This window comes from Heloderma suspectum, chromosome 1, assembly GCF_057233095.1.
Source record: "Heloderma suspectum isolate Gila_16-S chromosome 1, 16-S_ref, whole genome shotgun sequence".
Taxonomy (NCBI): Eukaryota; Metazoa; Chordata; class Lepidosauria; order Squamata; family Helodermatidae; genus Heloderma; species Heloderma suspectum.
Window position 1 is genome coordinate 143,537,374 of NC_139458.1, and position 21,735 is coordinate 143,559,108.

Below are 21,735 nucleotides of genomic sequence, written 5' to 3' on the forward strand. Positions count from 1 at the left end.
TCTCCAAAACAGAACCTCCCCCACATAAAATCAAACAGGTACTTGGTTCCAATGAAAACAAGATATTTTGTACTAAGCCTTTGGTCTGTACTTTGGTGGTCTGCAATGATTACGTCCATAAAAGCTCGTTCCGCACTATTTTTTTAAATCCCATTTTCACACGAAATAAGAGTTAGTGTGGACCGTGCTACAACACGGCTACGTTAAAATATTTGATTTTCCCATTGTTTTCTATGGACCGCTCTCACTTCATTTTTCAGGGCGGGAAATAAGTGTCAAAAGAAACCAAGAAATTCTGTCTCTAGAACTTCAGACTGGCGCTCTAAACTTTTCCTACCTCTACTTTTCCTATCGCTACCCTTGAAAAGCGGAGCCCGAGCAGTTGCGCATGCGTGTCGCAGGACGAACGTTCCTCCTTCACGTGCTGGGGGGCTGGGGCACGTGATAGAACTCTACGCGCAGGTCGGCCGTAGCGCGGGGCTGCTTCCGGTCGCGGCTGTCAGGAGGGCTCTCCGCCCCTCCCCACCGCCTTCCTGATCGCTGGCTGAAGCGATGGCGAGCGGCAGCGGCGGCTCGGGTGTCCCGGCGACAGAGGAAGGGGAGGCGGTGACGGTGCCCGGGCCCGGCGGCTGCGCGGCCGAAGCCGACGAGGAGGAAGAGGAGGAGCAGGAGGTGTTGGCTCTGGCCTCCCGGCTGAGGCGACGTCTGCGGGGCTGGGAGGCGACGGTGGCTGCCGTGCAGCGGCTGCTGGTCTGGGAGAGGCCGCCGCAGAGCCTGGCCGGGGCCGTCTTGCTCGGAGCTGCTCTGTGGTGAGAGGAGGAGAAGTCGGCTCCGGGGCGGGCGACGCAGGATGGGCCCCAGGAGGCGGCGGCGAGTGGGGCTGGGGGTCGCGGCCGGGGGACGGGGTGTTCTTGTGGCTGAGCAGCGGCCCTGGCCTCGGCCTTAGCCCTGGCGGCGGTTAGGAATCCTGGGGGGAGGTTGGAAGAAGAGGGGCCGTTCTAGAGCAGGAAGAAGCCGTTCTTGATTAGGGTAAAGGATCGGATCGTGATGGCAACGGCGGCGGTGAGGCTGTCGTTGGGCGGTAGGTCCTCCCTTGGCGCGGAGGAAGCAGGGCTGCAAAAGATCCCAGGTGCTTATGGTCACCCAGACGGTTGCAAGTGTCAATACCGGTGATGCCTCGGAATGAAAAGCTGCTCTCTCGTGCGTATCTTATTGGGAGGAAGTTCTATTAAAATCAGTTAAATTCTGAGTAAATGTGGATAAGATCATGCTGCTGCCCATAGTCTTTCAGCTGTCCACAGAGAAGGCTCCATGGGGACCAGTCAGTTACCAGTCTGACATGACATGTGGACCTGTGTGGGCGCTTAAGGACAGTGTTTCTGGATAGCAGGTTAGGGCTGGGGCTGTCCAATCAAAAACATAAGAAATAAATAGAACACCATGGCGACAGCTCTATGGAGTGCTATTTATTTCTTAAATGTTTGGAATAAACAATATCAAGACCCATTTTAGGGCCTGCTAGGTCTTATTTTGGAACAGGTGACAACCCTATGCTGTTATGCTTATTTATCACATTTGTAGCCCTGCCCTTCTCCAACGTACTCAGGATGGCATGCATGGGGTTTCCCCCCAAGTTATTCTCATAACCCTGTGGGGTAAGTTAAACTGAGGGATAATGACTTGCCCAAGACCAGGTAATGAGCTCTGTGGCTGAGCAGGGATTTGGACCCCAGCCTCCCCAACTGAAATCAAACACTCAGATAAACTTTACAGTGCACTTCAGGGCTGTAAACAATGTATGCACTGCTGAATAGTGCAGCATAGCGTATGGAGATTTTGGATGGGAAGAAATAAGGATCAAGACAGGACAAGATGGTTCTCAAGTTTGAGAGAATGTTGGGTTAAGGTTTTGTGGAGAATAGATAAAGCCTTTTGCACTTGAAGGAAGGGAACTTTGTTTAGGAAGGCTGTCAAGCCAATGAGAGATTTGCAGTCAGCGAAGGGAGACCACGAGTTTGGAGTTGAGTAGAAGCAGCATGGGGGAGAGAGAGAGATGGTAAAATTAACATCCACTATGGAGTGGATGTTAAAATACTTAGAGGAAGGGCCCTGCCACAGGTGAAACCCTACAATGCGTAAAAGAGGAAAATTGCTATGCATGAGAAAGCATTAGGGAATGGGGAAGAGATTGTTTTGTCACTGCTGGGTGCAGTAAAGCATATTAGGCAATTTGATATGCAGAGGGGGAATAATGAGTCCCATTGATTGTGCAGAGGGGACTACATTGATAGTTTGCCTTCCCTCAGTATTCAAGATTCTTCTTTTTCAAAAGAGATGCACCTGTGCAGGGATATCCCCTATAATGGAGACATAGCACGGGGAAGACTACCCTGAGCTTGTTGAGTAGATGCATATAATAAACAATGCTCTCCCAGACATAAGTTGAGAGCTGAATTGGCACAGTTCAGTTATGAACACTGAGATGAATTGTTTTTTGATAGTGGTTGGAATGTGCATGGAGATCATATGGCTGATACATTGCTACAGCACCAGAAGCAATGCAGATGGGCCTTTTTGTGACATCTGGCTTCTGTATTCTTGGTTTTATCTTCTGAGAGTCAGAAAAACACTGCTATGTTTCCTGAGAACCAGTATATACCAAATATTGCAGTTTGCTACAAGTGAATTATTCTACCAGTACATTTATGCACGCCACATTTTTGCCCAGTTCTGACATGGCTCTCCTTCCAGTAAACTGGAAACTTCTATTTTGAAACATCAAAAAATAGAAAAGGCATGTAATCTTTTGTTTATTTAAAAGACTTTTAACCTACCTTTCAGGGTACACTGTTTTCACAAGGCGGCTTACAATGTAAAAAGAATTAATATACGATTACAGTTAAACACACGCAAACACAAGAAGAGCGGTTCATGATTTTAAACACTAAATGCAGACTAAAATACACATGCCTTCAAGGTTATTTTAAAATATAGCAGTGATGAGACCATATGTATTTCCCAGCGAAGGAGTTCCAAAGATGCGAGGCCAACATTGAGCAAGCCCTGTTTGTAGTACCAGCCAGCTGAATGGCTCTTGCTGGTGAGCCAGAGACTAAGGCCTCTGATGCTGATCAGATGCTTGGGCAGGCTCATACAAGTTTAGATGGTCCTTCAGATATCCCAAATGGATCTTTCAGATAACATAGTTCTTTATATCTGAGCAGGAAGGTGGCGATTCTAAACCTTCTGGGGCTTAATGGGTCTGTATTATGATGGGGAGCAGTAGCTAGATGAGTATAAAAGAATGAGCCACAAATGCTACAGTGAAAGAAACTGGGAGCACCTTTGCTTCCGGGTGTAAATCTGCAAAAATTAGTATGGTTGAATATGGAAGTCTTCCAAGATTACATGAACGATGTAAGAGGTTTGAAAGCATGTGATGCCAATCTCAGGTATTTTGGTCCTACTTGCACAGCCATTACATTTTGCCAGTTTTCTCAATGTCCTTTATCAACAAATCCAGAATGGGGCCTTTGGTTATAATTATACTTCAAGGAGTGATTGCTTGTCAGAAGTGGAAGGATGTTGGATTAGCCACCTGGTGAAGAAATGACTGCACCCTTCCTGCAGCAAAATCTTGTCTGTATGATCATTAAACTTCATCCCAAATGTCAGGGGGAGGGGGGACAGCTTCAGCACACACACTGCATATTTCTGTGAACATACATTCTGCATATGATGCTGCCTTCTAAGTGGCCAGATAGTACTGTCTAGTTCTGGCTGGCAGCAGATTTGTTTATTTTTTATCCACACAATTATAAGCATTCTCTGGGTGGATTGCAAACAGTGGATGCCTTTCCCAGCCCTGCTGTCTGAGATCCTTGTAACTGGAGATGCCATAGTTTGAACCCTAGACTTTCATCTTGCAAAGCATCTGCTCTGTCACTGAGCTGTGTCCCCTCTCCTGCATAAAAGAGATTTGTCCATCAGAGTCCAGTGCTGGACTTGTATCAGGTTAATGCTGCTGCCTCTGGCCCCAGTGCAGCCATGGAGTGAATAAGTCCCATGAGGACCCAATAACATTTTTCTTTGAGTCAGATGTTGCAGTGTCCTCTGGGCTTGATCTGAAAATGAAGGCAGCCACAGCCTAGGCCAGGGTAGGCAACTTGTGGCCTTCCAGCTGTTTTGGCTTACAACTCATCCCTCACCATTGGCTATGCTTGGTAGGGCTGATGGGAGTTGTAGACCAAAACATTTGGAGTTCCACAAGTTGCCCAACCCTGGCCTAGGATGTCAAACTTAACATTGGTTGGGTGTAGCCTCAAGTAACTCCTCCTTCACTCTCATAGTATAAACAGACCTCTCCCTGATGCATGAGTAGTGCCAAGAGCATCTCCAGGACTTGGCCTGTGATAAATGAGGGATGCTACTAGCAGCTGCAGATAACTGGAGGTTCACCCAGGAGTGTTTCTAGTTAGATGTTGTGAACTCGCTGCATAGGACTCACATAGTTTGTACTATCCCTGGCTTTGGGCTGGTAGCTTAGTAACTCCTGGCAATGTACCAAGCTTGGAGTAAGCCCTACTAGCTGCTCGTCACACTCTGATAGTTGAGCCCCCTGTTAAGCCTTTAGTCACTGAGAACTGCAGTGCTAGCGTATTCCTTCCTTTCTGCCTACCCTACTCATATGCACACAGCAACATTTAACAAGCTCGAGTGATAGAGCCCAGCAAACTGCTAGAAAGAAAAACACCCTGTTTGCTCTTACAGACAATGAACTGACTATCAGCAGAACAGATTCATGGGCTGGAGCCATGCAGGGGTTGGTAGTACACTTTCAAAGGCTATAGGTGTGGAGACCTGAATTTAAAATAGGAGTGGAATGTTGTTGTATCTAACAACCATTTAGGAGCTTTATGATGATAAAAGACACGAATCTGGCCTTGCTAGAAAAACACTTCCTGATTTTTAAAAATCTCTCAAAGATTAATATACACAGGGCTAGAGAGAAAAGTAGCCAGCATCACATTTTTAGGTACCAGTTGTACCAGGGCTAAATATTTTGAATTACTAGGTGCCACCAGCTTAATCTTTCTAGACTATAGTTCTTTCAACCCTCAGTTGCACAGAATACAAGTCTCCAAACTGTACACTCATGGTTCAGTGGATAGTGTTGGGTGTGAATACTGGAAATTTGAAATGACTATTTGAAATGTACTCACATGTTTGGCACATTAACCTAGTGATGCTGCTGTGCCAAATAAAACAACACACACTGAAACGCAGATCCTGATCTATCTGTGCACTTACCTTGGACTTCAGGAACCTGAGTTCAAACTATTCTACAGTCTCAGACTTGCATTTGACTTTAGAAAAAATTACTAATGTTTAGCTTCAGTTTCCCCCAGGATGGGAATAGTAACCTTCCCAATAGCTTACAATGTGTGGGTTGGGAGCCACACATGCTCACATACATGTGCACGCACAGAGGGATATACACACGTGCGCGCACACCAGTGATCCTAATACAGATTGCTCTTTCTCCTAGCAACAGTGGAGGAAGCGTGACCTGTATGAGGATCATTGGGGAAGAGGGTGGAAAGAAGGCTAGCAAACAGCGGCACCAGAAGTGGTCACAACTGCAAGAGTAAAATCGGTGGGCGGGGAGGGGGGGAATTCAGTGACTGCAGCAGAAGAGGTCAGGGGGCATCTGTGAGGGGGCACAGTTAAGGGTTTCAGGGGCTGCCCATGGGCTGTAAGTTGTGCACACCTGCAACAGGGTTATTAGCATGAAAGATTGGATGTAATTAAAAACTGGATATTTAAATACAATGCATAACGTAACTGAGTGATAAAATTAAGTGTTCAGCTGGGACTATTCTAAGGTATAGAACGTTTACTTTTGATCCAGGACGATCTTTCTTAATATGGCTGATATTGCTGTGTAATTTCTTTGGTCATGACTGGTGTGTAGTCTGTGCTTTAGAAAGAATGACATTTTGCACCTGGGCAAATGTTCGTCAGTTTTGCATGTCAAAACAATGTGGCTGTACTTAGGGCAGAGTTAGATGCCTGCAAATCTGGTAGCCAATTTAGGGCACAATCCTTTGCATGTTTAGACAGAGAAAAGGACTACAACTCCCAGCATTCCCCAGCCAGCAAAGCTGGGGACTGCTGGGAGTTATAGGCCTTTTCTCTGGCTAAACATGCATAGGATTGCACCCTTAAACTCTTAAATTTAATTCTGTCAATCACATTCCCACATGGTGTGGAGATTCCATTCTGGGTTTTAGTTACAACCAGCCAGAAGTCTAAAGAGCCTATCCAAGGTGCTGGACCCATTTTGGGGATAGGATCCAGCACCTTGGATAGCTCCTTTATACTTCTGGCTGGTTGAAACTAAAACCCAGAATGGAATCTTCGCCGCACCGAAATTGGATCCACCAGCCTCCCCTACAGAGAACTCTAGGAGTGTTGGGATCTTGCCTCTCACTTAACACTAGGAATTAGGGAATATCAGCAGCAGTGTGTGAGACTTGTGCTACTTCTGACCTTCTCTAAAGCCAGTGCAAATGGAGGAAGCTACCTGGTCCCTTGAAGTTCTGTGTGTGTGCATCAGAAGACTCTAGGGAGGGATCAGTGATGACTGTAAATAATGGCTAGCTACACAATCCCGCCAAAATGTATACTTTCCTAGTTGTACTCCCTTGCTACATCCTTGCCGGCACCCTCCTTTAATGCCTGTCTTTGTGTCCTTCCAGGCTGTTTTCCTCTACTTCGTTGCGTCCTCTGTTCCTCCTCAGCATTGGCCTTATTGGTGTTCTCCTATTGGAGAGATGGAAGCCCCAATTCCTACTGGATTTCTCAGGTGAGTGAGAACAGTGATGGTTGTACAAGTGAGGGAAGTGTCATACTATCTTTGGTTCTTGCACTCTTGCAAGTACAGTCCACTGCTGTGCTTTTCTGCCGATGAAGTCTTGGGCTGGCATTTTCTTTTTGCTTTGTCACACTGAATGAGAGAACCTATGTGTCTGAAGTAAGATGAACTGTAGCAGTTTATTTTTTAACATCTGGTTTCTAGTTCATAAGGACTGTGGAAACCATTGCATCCCAGTCTTAACAAATGTTGGATTTATTAAAGGGGTGCTATCAAACATGCCTTAGATAGAACTGGGCAGCTATGTGAAGTTGATGTCTTCCCTCGCCTCCTCAGCTAGACCTGCTATAAGTTTATCATGTAGAGGCTGCATCTTACCAGCAGTAGAAACTGGTGCATTATAGTCCCTAATGAACACCTTGGTTACTTGTTAGGGCATAGGGGAGAGGGCATGTCAGGGGGCTACTTGTGTGTAGTTTATGGCACTTGCAAGCTGTGCAGAAATGGCCTTCATTGTACAATATGCATGATGTTATCATAAATCCTGTAAAAAAGAAACTGATAGCATGATGTCAGAGGGAGTCTCCTGTTTGGATTTAGTAATGAATTGGCTTAATGGGTATGGCTGTGCCCAGGAGTCACACCCTGTAGTGGCTCGGAGGACGCCTTAGGAGGGAAAAGCACTAGATACCCTATGTCAGGCAATGCTCATTAAACCAGTGCAGCCCAGATAATCTGATCTCTGTTGATGACTCCCATCCTTGGGCATTGAGACCAGTGATTGTGGGGGGCAGGATTTTCCAGTGCCTCTATTTTTCCATGGAAAATTTTCCATGCCATAAGTTCATTTGTAGCAATGAATGGATGCCCATTGCAAATCCAATGGTATTCAAGCTTGGCAGTTTCAAAGTTGTAGATGTGTGGTTGTCAGTATATTTAGCAACAGTTCTTTGGGTTGCTAAAATGTATTAGTGTGTCAGCAGTTGTCAGTATCATTGTTTTTTCCTTAAGTTTAAACAATGCAAGGGAAGTACAAGCTATCGACCTAGTTTGCATAACACGCTGCAGCTCACTGTGACTTATTTAACCCACAATGAGCTGCGGCGACCATGGGCACCATTTTGCATATGCAACCCCCAATCAGAGGTTGTCGTGCCGTCAAACCCAACCATTGGCTTGTTGAGTGTTAATTAATGCACATTGGGTGATATCATGCAAACCAGCCTTCTGTCTTTGAATTTTTACAAGTATTCTGATAAACATTTCTACAGTATATGACATTTAAATACACTACACATGCATTAAATTTTCCACTCAAATATTTCTGGTCAAATATTTGTGGTGTACTGGGATAAAACATGGAGTACCTCTGAAAGCTTTTTTATATACAAGTAAAATAAACATGCTAAATTAATTCACTCCCTAGGGCATCTGAAAATTTTCTGATGCAAATCACCCTGTGCAAATTAGTTGCACTGGAAAAAATTCTGGAAAACTCACATTACTAAGTGAGACACATCCTGCCATCTTAAGTTCATGATTCTGGATCATTACTTTGTTCCCCATATCACAGAAGGATGCAAAGCACATGATATCCCTCCACCTTTGTTTTTACTTTCCTAGGCTAGAGGAGTTTCTTTTAAAGCAACAGGATCAGGAGGTCTTGATTTTATGTTAAAAATTATCTGAGCTAAGGCTTCTTTATTCCAGTTCTCCTGCTGGTCAATAGTGTCGCAATGGTGTTACATAACAAAACAGTAGACCATCCAAGGTGGGCTGAGGGCTGTTTTCTGGACTCTTTCGGAGAGCTGTAATCATGTCTCCCTCTCTACTGAGCAGAACTACCACCTATCCTAGAAGCAATTAATATTGACACAGCATTCCCGACCCTATCATCCAGTTTAAGGTCCAGGCAGATTCTGTGAAGATACTTATGAATCATCTTGACAGAGCTGCCTATCAGTTATTTTTGGTGAACATTAACATTATGCAAAGTACAGACAAATCTACAGATAGGTTTCACCTCTGGGCATCCTGCTGGCTTTTCTTATCCTGCTGAGTTTCTTCTTGCAGCTCTGCAACAGAGAGTTCAGCTGATGAATGCTAAAGCTGTGGTCTTGGATTCACTAGAATCAGGTGAATCCTGTTGCTCTTACTGTTGCAGCACTTCTGGTGGCCTGATGTTTCTTTTGGACCTTCCAGATCTGTATGACTAATGCACAAGGAGAAAGTATTGTTAAGGGCACAATGCCAAGGCCAGAGTTACAGAGCTGGAACATGTGGGCTGCATTACCCTTCTGGTTGGTGCATTAGGAAGTGCAAAGTTCCTAATTTAATAAATAAATTAAATAAAATTGCACTTAATAAAAGTGCAAAGTTCCTAACCAAAGTTACAGGCTGCTGTAAACCTGTCATGTTGCTGCTGCCTAAGTACATGATGCCTAGGTTTAGCACTCCAGCAGGCAGCAGTGCTGAAATAGCAGGCTAACACAGTAGTCAGTGTATTCATAGCTGCAGTAAGTGGCCATTATGGCCGTGCTGCTACGTTAACAATAGTAGCTTTTCACTCTGTTAGAATGGATTCAAGGTTCTTCACGTGGGCAGTGGCTGCTGCAATGTCCGAGTACCTGCCAAAGTCTACGCTGGCAGGGGAAGATCGCAGTTGGCTCCCTCTGTTAGGGCTGATTGCCTGGAATCTGGGTCACAGACTCAACAAGATTACTTTCTGCCGCTCCAGTGCACTTTTCACCAGTCTGTCAGCTCTGCGTTGGTGGCCAAGGGGGGAACCCTGAGCTAGCCTCAAGCGCTATAGCTTGTAGGGACTGTGTGCAGCTCACAGCATGTTATAAATAACAGCACTGTGTGTCAGCAGCATTAGATAGTCAAATCTGATGAGCTTTGAATTCCAGCTTCAAATCTCTGGTGCAATGGAGCTTATTCACAACCTTCTGTAAACTAGTTTAGTAAGACTCAAACTACTGGGCAAACTTTTAGGTGGCTTTGCAATGCCAGGGGTTTGCTCATGCTGTGTGCCAAGGCAACCCAGCTGCTGCAACAATCCTAAAGCCAACCTCAGTTACATGAATAAACTTGCAGTTGATGTAGTAGAAACATTCTCAATGTTGATTACTTCTGAACCAGTTCAGAAAGTTTTTTCAGGGTGTGGACCTGTAAGTATAAAATGAAATGCATGGATATGAGTGAGTGATTTGAAGTTGTGGTGGAAGTACAGGGAGGCATAGATTCTGTGCACCTGCATACTGCAGCCTTTTGTAAATCTTTTCAAAGCATCTTCAACCACAAGGTCAAGAGAGAGGCTTTTAAAAAAATTCAACAAACATGACATTCTCATACTCCACGTTTTATACTAACAGCCCAGTGATTCTGCTAGACCTTGTTGTTTGGTAACTGCTTGTCAAAAAGCATATGGTGATTACAGCTCTGCACTTAGTTCTGGCCAAGGAGGCGCAAGTGTTTTATGAGTGAGATGTTCTGAGCATCAGTTGAGTCTGGGCTGTGCTCTCTTTAGGAACTGCCCCCCAAACTGCAATTGTGTCAGTTGGAGTCTCCTTGTTTTAATGCATGAAATTCTTCTTAGTGTACATTAAATGCAGATCTTCTGCCACTGAGAATGTAGCTAAAGAGCATAACTTTGTGGCTTTATCATGACATCTGGGTAGCACTTGGGGCACTTCTCAAGGAAGGCTCCCTTCCCCTCAGTCCGCGTGGTGTTTTGAGCTTTCAGACTTGGGCTCTGCTGCTCTTTCTGCTCTGCCTCTGCAGAATGATTGCTGAAGGATAAAAACCTCTAGCAGTACATGCTCCTAGAACTTAAACTGTCTTGTTTCATTTATGTTTCATTCATTTTTCCTCTTTCTCCTACAGCACAGCCCTTGGAAGAACCTGGAGGAGACAGGTAGGTTGTTCCTCGTATGGTTCTGGGCATGGAGATCTGTCCTGTCATCCCTTTGCTACCCCATTTACTTGGATCTTTCCTGCCGCCCAATTTACTTGGAATGGCTCAGTACTTTGATCAGTGCCAGGGGTGAGCATCTTGTGGCCTTCCAGATGTTGTTGGACTGCAACTCCCATCAACCATAGCAACAGAGCCAAGTGTGAGGGATGATGGAAGTTGCAGTCCAATAATGTCTGGAGGGCCACAAGTTGCCCATCCCTGATCTATGTTGGGACCTGAAAAGTGCTTTCCAGAATTTCTTCACCTTTAGCACGAGCATTTGGCTTTCTTTATGTAGGTTCAGGAGTGGCAGTGTGAGGGGCTTCTTAGTTGTTCCCCTATCTTAACAGGTCAGATGTGGCTCTGTTTTCAACCTCTAGAAATGTGTGGAATTAGATGGATGCTTGTCCTGGAACTATTGTCACCCTAGGTTTGGGAGCTGGAAGCTCCCAAGGAAGGAATGTTGTGTCTTCCATTGGGCATAATGTTGTTCCACAGCTGCTTAGATATCTTGCTATTACTTTTGTCTGCAGAAAGTGATTCTCTTTTGCTTGTGGCTCCTTTAATCATTGGATGGCAGTGTACCTGGAAGGCCTGGTTTACTGATATATTGTTTCCATTGCTGTAGTGACAGTGAGATGGCAGGAGCGCAGCCTCACCTGCTCAGTGTCCAAGAGCTCTGTCGTTGCTTGGCGGAGAGCTGGATTACGTTCAGGCTGTACCTGCAGGAGCTACTGCAGTACAAGAGGCAAAACCCTGCCAAGGTAAGCAGAGAATCAACAGGGTTTATCATACAAAGACACTGCAGCAGGGCTCCTTTTTACTCAAAAAATGTTTCTTCCGCATTGCCTTTAGGTTGTGGCTTGCTAATATATATTTGCTCTTGGCAGTTAGGGCTGCCTCACAAACCTGATGATTTTTCTACTCTGATATTGCTTTAGTGAAATGAGAAGCATGTACTCTGTGCAGACACAATCATATATGGTGTAAATGTAGAGTTTCAAACAGCAAGCTTAACGGATACAGTATTTCTCAATATATGTGGAAACAAAACAAAAATGGCAATCGAGTTTTGACCAGTTACCTCACTCCAAACAAGGTGCAGGTTAACCAGCTGTTCCCAGCATTACTCATAAACTATCCTGGGAAAAACATCTGGGTGCAGACATATCCCTAGGCCGAACCAACATGTTGATGCTGCTACATAGCTGTCACTGAGAGTTGCAGCCCTCTTCCTCCTCCTCTCTCCCTCTGTAATGTTTAGCAATCCAAAATGTATGATGTAATGTCATTGTATTGCAAGTCTCTTCTCCCCACCCCTTTCATGGCGGGGGAGCATTTCAGTTTGATGAGGAGGCATAATTTGCATGAATAAACATTAGAAGAGGGAAGGAGATGTGGGATTATTGCTTGCAGCAACTCCACTTCTGTTGTGAAATGTAAGTCTGGCCTTATTCTGAGCAGAATTTGGGGTTTCTTGCTGGGGTGCCTTGGATTTTTGAGCACAGATTGCAAGCAACCCTCCTTGTATATTAATTGTAGCTTGTCCTTGGAGGAGCAAGCAGTGCCTTACCTAGTATATGTAAGAAGGTGGAGAGAAGTGTAAACATTTTGTTATTACCCATGATGTAGTTCTGCCAAAGTTTGCAACGAGCAAATCTCTTCTAGTACTACTTCCAAAGTTAAGTGACTGGCACAAGAAAAGCCCCTCAGAGGTAGCCATTTGCACACTTGCCAGTTACTTCTGGGTATGTTGCTAGCTGTTCCAGGGACCCCTGGAATCTTCCCTGAGGGGTCTGGGCCTGTTATACTTTCTATCCAATGGCAGCACACTGAAGCAAAATGGCAGCCAACAATTTTGACACAGTACAGTCATGGAGCATGTAAAACAGCTCTATGGGGCACCTTGAACTATTTTGGAGAGGGCTTCTTGCACTGGCTGTCCTTGCTGAGCTTTAATTCTCTGTCTCTTTTGCCTTGTTCCTCCAGTTCTGTGCCAGGGTCTGCTCAGGATGCTTGATCCTAGCGATAGTAGGACACTATGTTCCAGGAATCATGATCTCCTACATTGCCTGTGAGTATCACTAGGTCCTTTGTATTCCTTAAAACTAGGAATGCAATGTGGTTTAAGCAAGTTATTGTAGAGGATACTACAATTATGTCCAGGAATGTTCAACTCTTTTTTAAAAAAAGTAAAGCACATAATGCAGTCCCTTCCCGCCTCCCAATGCACTTGCATATCAGTCAGCGTGAAAGTCAGAGTGGTACTGTGTAACCCCTGTTATAATGCCAGTGGTGGAGACTTTCAGATAACGACACCTCCGGATCTAAAGCAACTCTGGGCCTCTGCCAGCTTTGCAAGGAAACATGGATGTGGGGAAGAGGGCTATGACTCATTTCTAGTCTGTTTCAGGCAGCAAGTGGAAGCATCCGCTAAGGTTGCTTCTACAACGTATTAAATCTGAATCTTGGAGCCTGTTTCCTTTTTCTGTTTATGTGCATGCCAGATTGTAGTTGGACTCATTGTATGAGTCAACTTGGGCTGTACATACTGCATAGGTTGGCCTGGCTGATGCTGTTTCTAGAATCCTGTTTGACAGTTTATATAGTTGTGGTACCAGGCAGGGCACAGGGGCACTGACCAAGCCCACTGAGGAGCTGCAGGAGGGGCTTGGCCTTGAGCATCCCTACAGGGAACATCGGATGCCTCTTTGCCCCAGGGAATATATATGTCTAACACACTCTGGGCTTTCTCCACATCTCCAGTGCTCAGTATCTTGCTGTGGCCACTGGTAGTATACCATGAGCTTATCCAGAGGATGTACACCCGTTTGGAGCCCATCCTGATGAAACTGGACTACAGCATGAAGATGGAGACCTTGCATCATAAACATGAAAAGAAAAGTAAGATGACAGATCCTTATTACCTGAAATGCATTGCTTTTGATGATGGGATACAGGATAGGAGCCCAGCAAGTCTTACCCAAACTGGGCTGACTGAGAGCAATACATCTGGTGGGGGCAGGGCCTGGAAGGGTTGGATGTCTATGTGCACTTGGGACAATGACTCTGTGGAAGCCCAGACTGTACGAAGCTTCTGATAGATCCTTCTTTTGGCCCTTTTTCTGTAAGGCTAGCCCCACAGTGCCCCATAGATCATTTCTTTTGTTCTACTCCACAGAGCGTCAAGGAAAGAGTGAGCCGGAAGCTGGCAACGAGTCAATGGCAGAGACGGAAAGTGAGAGTGAGGTGGAACTGTCTGGCTATTCTCCAGTGGTGAGGGCAAGGGGTGCATGGTGATGTGGGGCTTCATTCCCAAGAACTATCTTCCTCCAAGTGACCAGAAAGGTTAAGAGCTTGCTTCCAGGTTTGGGAGGTTGAAGACCTGGGATTTGTTGCCTTCATAGGGATAATGTGGCTATAGCTACCAACCAGTGCATGTAAGCTAACTTAGGGACTTGGCATGATGCTTCAGATTCTGGGGTGAGGCTGGGAGCCATTAGGCTGGCGTGGGTGGAAGCCTGTAGCCTTTGGGCCTTCAAGCTGTTGAAATACCAGGTTTTCCTCCACACCTCTCATCTGATGCCTTCCTCTTCCGAGCCACTGGTCCCTCATGGCTTTGAGGGAAGGGGTAGGACCTTGCAGAATGTATCTTCCCCCATGTTGGCAGCACTAGTTAACATATATAACCCACCTGGTGAGTGTGTTGGATCTGGGTTCAATTCCCTATTGGACTAGATATATTAGATGTTTAAATCACAACAGTACAAGTTCAGTACAATTTTAAATTTTAAAAAGGTGATACAGAATAAGCACTACAAGGCCACTTTCTTGATCATTCTTGTATCCTTTCCATTCAGGAAAAAAGTGAATCATGTAGTGCCTCTCCATTTGAAATCAGAGGTAAACCGAGCTCAGATAAGTCTCGTTCCTGGTGACTCATAAAGATGATAGATTCTCCATTCTCTTGATGCCAACAATACCAATTCTTTTTGTGCTAAAAGATTTTTTTAGCAGTGTTCCTTCAGGATCATAGCTAGTATTGTCCTCTTAATTTTTTTTTTTTTATTATAGCCTACTCCTTCCAGCAGTGGTGATGTATTTAAGGTTTTCTCCTTGATATGCTTGCACAGTGTGGGAATAATTATCTATCTTACCCAAATGTGTCGAGCCCCTTTTTCATTTTGGAGAAGCTCTCAGGTGCCCCATTCCAGGGGCAGGCAGAACAGAAGGCAAAAGGGGCAGGGCCAAAATACCCCAAATACCAGCTTATTTTAGCATAAAGGTTTTACTCTCAGCAACTAGGCCTTAGGAGAGGCATTTCAACTGTTTAGAGTGTGTGTGTGGGGGGGGGGGCATGCACAAAAGCCAGGAAGCCACCAAATGATCAGTGATGGGGAAAGGGGGTGGGGCCAAGGAAACGGGGGCGGGGAGGGTGTACACTGGGGAACCCCAGAGGGCCAGATTTGGATGCCAGGCCTGAGGTTCTCTGCATCCCTGATCCAACAGAATCATTGGGAGGGAGGATGAATAACCTAGAGAATAGAGCAAAGTCTGGGTACAAGCATTGCCTTAGCATCCCCTAGGCCAGCTGGTGGGACTTCGTGGCTTCACTGCAAACGGAACACTGTCCCTTGGAGTTTTTAGCCATAAGTACTAGCGAGCCGAGCCAAGCCCAGCCTTGGAAGAATAGCCTCACTCTGCTCCTTTTTGCAGGTGGATGTGAAGAAGACAGCTCTGGCATTGGCAATCACAGACTCTGAGCTCTCGGATGAGGAGGCCTCTATCTTGGAGAGTGGAGGCTTCACTGTCTCCAGAGCTACCACACCACAGCTGACAGACGTGTCTGAAGGTGCCATTTTCCCTATTCATCATACCCAAATGCCTCATATAAGATGGGAGTCAATGTTTGGAATGAAGACTGTGGGTGGGACTTCTCTCTCTCCAGACTTGGAAAGACCTGCATGGGGAGTCCTCTTACTTGTAGCTCTGGCAGACAGTGAGCAGGCCCTGGTGTGCAACCTTCTGGTGTTTGGGATCCAGTAACTTTTCACAGCTAGAAGGGAGATTGACCTGACCTGGCAGCAGTTGTTGTGTCAGGTGTCCATGTGGGTGCTTATATTGGCAGCTTTGGGTAATCTTTGCTATCTTGTAACAGTCCAAGGCAGGAGATGGTTTAGCCTCATACACACTCTAAGCCAAGTAGACCCACTCCTTCAGCAAATCCTTTTCCGATTCATCTTAGCCTTGCCTTACATACAAGCTCATTGCTACCTGACCACTTCTGCATCTGTTCATTTCTCAAGCTCCCCAGTCCTCACATATCTTGATCCTGTAAAGTAGATTGTAAACCCTCTGGGCAGGAAAGGACTATATTGTATACAGCGTCTAGTCTGATGTTGTAGTAGCTAGTAGTAATGTGGTATCATTACTATTAGATTTCAGTGTATGTGGAAAATCCAAAGTATTGGGTCTTGTTACATAGTCATTGTAGCAGTTCTGGCTGCTCCCACTGCAACTGCATGCTGAGCTGTTCCCTAAGGCTCTGAGAATGAAGGCACAGGAGGAATGCGCCATACATTAGAATGTTCAAGCACTTCACATTCATTTTTTTGTTATCCTACAACAACCTTGTAAGGTATGTCAGCATTATTACACCCATTTTGCAGGGGTGGGGGCAGAGACTGGGACAGTAACAGCAGGAGCTCATGGCAGAGGTGAGATTAAAGCTAGGTCTTTCCTGATTTGCACACAGTCTGTCTTAGCCACTATGTCGTGTTTACTCTCACTAAACCAGCATCTGCTTTGTACTGGTGAGGTGGTAGAGTCAGAAAAAATAAGCAGCAGCGGGATCAGCTGTGTGGCTCGTGATTTTAAATCTGGTAGCACAGCTGTAGTACACCAGTTATTGACCTGTGATATGGGAGAACTCCAGGCAGAGAGGATGGGAAGCAGCATAGCCAGGCAAGGTCAAAGTAAGAAGATAAAGAGGAATAAAATGCCAACTGAGCCTGTTCAGCAAATATATATATTTGTATAATATAAAGCAGTCTGAAAGCCATGCTTGGGCAAACAGTTGAGCTGGAATGAGGATTGAGGATTCAGAGCAGAGGGCCTCTGGAGGCTATGTTCATGCTAACTCCTTCCTGATATGCTTTTCAGATCTGGATCAGCAAAGTCTGCCCAGTGAGCCAGAAGAGTCCTTCTCCAAGGACATGGCAGAGTTCCCCTCTGTGGAAGAGTTCCATTCCAGAGACTTGGGACCACTTAGCGAGGATGACACCTTTGCGGTGCCTGCCCACACCACCCACGAGCTGGACTCCACAGAGGAAGAAGTGGCAGCAGAAGCAGCTGGGAGTTTGGACACGTCCATCCTTGGTCTGGCCTCGCCCCTGCATTTTGTAAATACGCATTTCAATGGGAATGGGCAGGCGATGGCAGGAGGGGCTGCCGAACCCCAGGATGCTTCTGCACAAGGCCTGGGGCTGCACATCGATTCACTGAGCCAAGAGATCGTCACCACAGCGATCAGTACAGTAGTGCAGAACACCCTATCAGCCCTGCTCCGCTCCTCTGAGGACAGCGAGGGGCCTTCTCTCTCCGAGTTCCTGCCCACTGAGCCGGAGGAGAGGCTCAGCTTCCAGGCTCAGCTGTCTGAGAGTGAGGAGGTAGGAGCTGCCTCTCTACCTGGTGAGGAAGAGGAAGCGGATGACTTCGAGCTGCTTGACCAGCAGGAGTTGGAGCAGATGGATGCAGAGCTCGGCCTTTCTGGAGAGACAGAGGCTCCAGGTGCATCTTCTCTCCCTCCTGAAGAACAGTCACCCAGCTCCTAGGTCCCACGGCGCCCCTGTATTTCTGTAGCTGCAAGGAAGGACAAATAGACACATGGCAGAGTGTGAGCTATACTGACCGGGGATGGAAGAGCATCCACATGCACAGTGTTACGTCTGGAATAGTGCGTCGTTGCTGCTGCCCTCCTCCCCCTAGTGTTGGGCTTCTCATCAGGGCACTGGGTCCAGCCCATGCTTCCTAGTGATGATGCAGTCTTTTGGCCTGCTGTTGCAATTTGTCCGTCTTTGTCTCTTAATTTTCGTTTTTTTTGCACGCCACATCTTCAGCCAGATAGACCTGTTGCTGGTACCCACTGCTCACCCTCACGCACCCAATAAGAAGTCAAGTGTTTTATTGGATGGGGGTGGCAGTGGGAGGGTCTAAATTGTAAATAACTTGATGGAACCATTGGTTGTTTAGTTGAACAGTGGGGAGGAATTGGTTGTATGGAGAAACAGGTTGGGGAGGGCATTCCTTCTTAGTTAGAAACTTCGGTGGGGAGGGGAAACGGGGCATCAAAAGTGACAACAGGTGGAGTACTTTTGTTGTCAAAATAGGAGGGGACACATCTGGGTTTTGCTACCCACCTTGCACAAAATAGTAGCTGCAGTTCCAAGCACTAACCCCCTCCCTCTCCATTATTTTAAGCCCCCAACCCAATTTCCTTTATGTAGTAATGTGAATACGACACATCTGAAGTGGTCTGCAGTACGACAAGCCAGGTTGTCTGAAGCCTCTTTAATGTACCTGGAAAAATACGACTGAATTTGAGATATCCTGCAAGTCTTTCTCTCCTTCCTACCCCCCCCCCCCGCTGCTGCACTTTACATGCAAAATGCCCCTATTCCTGCTTGTTGCCTCCTTTTGCGAAGGCCTGGCTGAGCCAGCCCTGCCCTGTGATGCACCTTGGCCACAACACCATCTTCTGCTGCCCTCAGTCTCAGAGAAGAGCAGGGCAGCTTGAGAAGAAATTATATGCGTGAGACAGTGTGAAGAACTCTAGTCTCTCTAGCTTTGTCTACCTGCCCCTTTTGAGACCCTCAGGGTTTCCCTCCTTATAGCCCTTTTGCTAATTGGAGGAATATGCCCACTTGTGTTTTCAGGAGAAATGATTGAGTGGGGGGAACATTCTATTCCCCCACCCATAAAGGTGGCTATAATGCCCTTCATTGATGGATGTGGCAGGTGCTACCTGCCCAACTTTACAGAATATGGTTTAAAACATCTGATTGAAACCACCACTGTGTGGCTGAATCTTTCAATGTTTGATTTTAAGTTACGGTGGTGAAGTGGTTTTAATTGTGTAGAAGCAGAGCTGCCCCGTGTCTAGTTTGTGTACCATTTGCCCAGTGCAAGGTGAAGATCTGCCTCGTGCAATAAGCTTCCCAGCTTGATACTGTTTTGTTCCCTGGAATAAGTCTCCTTTTTAAGGGGATGGGGGCAGCATCGTGAATTGGTCGTTCTCCTCTTGCATTAAGGCATTCAAGATGGGCACTCCCAGGCAATTCCTGATGTTCTTCACATTCTCTCAAGAGAAACTGCAGCTTAGGTTTCCAGATGCAGGCCTTGAACCTGTGATAGCTGGCCCTGCAGATGTCTGCCTTTGAGCTGCATTTTTGCAAGCTTCTTCAGCAAGAGGAAGGTGCTGCCTCTGCCTGGGTGGAATTCCAAGCACATCTGCAAGACCCCGGCTCCTGCCTTTGGTCCCCTTCAGGATGCGTTGACTGCCAAACCATCCAGTGCCCCCTCTCTTTGTACTGGGGTCGCTTCCTGTATTGGGCTCCTTCAGTCATGGGGCAATGAATTTCTGGGAGTCTCCTAGCAAGATGATTTTGTGGGCCAGAGTTGGATCCCTTTCTGTCCTGTGTTGCCTGCCCCTCTCCCCAATCAAACGTTGTGGGGGAGATGGCTGTTACAGCTTCCTTGTAATGTTTGCACTTTGGAAACAGGCAACTGCGTGGCACTGAGTGTGGAGCTTGCCTGCCTTTGTGTTGTGTCCCGAGCACAATTGTTGCCACCCCTCCCAAGGACCAGTACCCCTGGCTTTCCCCTTCTGGTGCAGGAGGCATGTTTATATGTTGGTATTTCTCTCTGGAGCTCTAAGCGTTCTTCCTTTCCTTTGGTGGCAGCAGTGCTGTGCTGCTCCAGCATAGGGGCCTCCTGATGAAGATATCAGAGATTGCTGATGTCACTGAGGGAAGGTGGAAGGCTTTGAACTATGTCGCAGTGTTTATTCTATGGCTAAATATTTAAAAATAAGATGTAGTCTTTTTAATAAAAAAGTTTTAAAGATGTGAATTTTGGGTTAAAGGTTCTAACTCATTTCTTAGCCTCTCTGCTAGAAGCCCCAACTCTCTTTTCTCCCCCTAGAAGCCCCAACTCTCTTTTCTCCCCATTTCTCTTGACTTGGATGCATCAGAATCTGACCACCATTTCTAGCCTATGGTGGGGTGACTATTACCCTAGTTTTTGTCTGTCAAGGAACATATTTCCATGGAACATTTGCTGTAGCTCAGCTAAGGCCCTTTTGCCAAGCTTAATTCAGGTGGTTACGGTAGGTATGGCAAATGACCAGAAGACAGGACAGCATTAACATAGGAGTACCCGCTTATCCCTCTAGAACTCCTTTGTATTCTCAGGTCTAATTCTTACACACAGCAGATGAGGTAGTAAACCTGTGTATTATTGTACTACAGGCTGCAAGTGGAGATTTGCACAATTAAATGCACTTCCATACAAAATGTCACTTCAATACTTACACATTGGGAGAAGGCTTCTAGACTAGTATTTCCCTTGGCATCTAGTTTCTTATATGAAGGCAATTGTTTCATACAGGAGTATTGAATCAGGTGTGGGGCCGCGGTGGCTTAGTGGTTAAGATGCTGAACTGCAGACTGGAAGGTCGGCAGGACAGCAGTTGTGACGGAGTGAGCTCCCGTCTTCAGTCCCAGCTTCTGCCAACCTATTAGTTTGAAAGCAAGAAATTGCAAGTAGATAAATAGGTACCGCTTCGGTGGGAAAAGTAGCAGCGTTCCATGCACCTCGGTGTTCAGTCACGCCGGCCACATGACCATGGAAGCGTCTTCGGACAGCGCTGGCTCTTCGGCTTAGAAACGGGGATGAGCACCGCACCCTAGAGGCGGACACAACTGGTTGGGGACACCTTTACCTTTTTATTGAATCAGGTAAGCCCCCCCCCCCCCCCTGCAGTCTGACGTGGAAGAGCCCAGACAGTTTTACTGCTTCATCTGCTGTTTGTAAGAACTAGGACTTGTCAAGTCAACTATATGGGTCCATACTTACACGCTCTCCAATCTGTGTGTGATTATTGGCAGGTCTGGCATTGTTTTGGGCTCATGCACCTACTTGCGAACTCTAAAAATGTGGCTTTAACTTATATTTTAAATTAACCTTTTTTTTGTACACGTGTACTGCTGCTACTACTTTGAAAAGTTAGTGTGTGAGCTAGCTGGCAAGCTTACTCACTGTTGTTGAGGTCAGGGGAGCCTGTCCTGCCTTCTACAATCTACAGTCACACTTCTGCTCATGTGAGATCAGAGCAGGTTCTCCTGACCTCAGCAGCTTCCACCTGACTAAAGTGATGTAGGAATGTTGCCAAAAATATAACTTCCATAGAAAATGTAATTTTCCACATTATCTTTCCATTCTGCCTTACTAAAACATTTGAGTAGATTAGGCTTAATGGTATAGTTGCTAATTGCACTTTTCTTCAATCCAGATGTACAGGAGAAAAACTTCAGATATCCAAAAGTGTTTATCCAAAACTGTAGATTATAATACTTATGATTAGTTTTAATTTCCAGGGTAGACTCTGCATCAACCAAAAGAAATAACCCTCCACTGCCATGGCTGTTTCCTCTCTTTGCCCTGAAGTGTCAATTGTGTAAAGTAAGGGGCTGTTATTTGGCTTAATAGCACCAAACATTTCAAGAAACATATGAATCCTCACCTTTTCTGTGCAAAAATGGATTATCAGTAGGGGCGTTAACAGCAACAGTTATATAATTTCAGAGTCCCAAAGCCAGGCCTAAGCTAAGAAAAGGAGCTGCCT

General features: G+C 46.0%; 1 protein-coding gene across 1 annotated transcript; it reads left to right on the forward strand.

Moving 5' to 3' along the window:
* Window positions 1–434: 434 nt before the first annotated feature.
* Window positions 435–19,961, forward strand: RETREG2 (reticulophagy regulator family member 2). The gene is made up of 9 exons (XM_084805677.1): window positions 435–809; window positions 6,762–6,868; window positions 10,763–10,793; window positions 11,461–11,596; window positions 12,822–12,906; window positions 13,599–13,736; window positions 14,014–14,108; window positions 15,549–15,684; window positions 16,995–19,961. Exons 1-9 carry the CDS (start codon window positions 553–555, stop codon window positions 17,663–17,665), a joined length of 1,656 nt encoding a protein of 551 aa, XP_084661803.1. The 5' UTR covers window positions 435–552; the 3' UTR covers window positions 17,666–19,961.
* The last annotated feature ends 1,774 nt before the right edge of the window (window positions 19,962–21,735 follow it).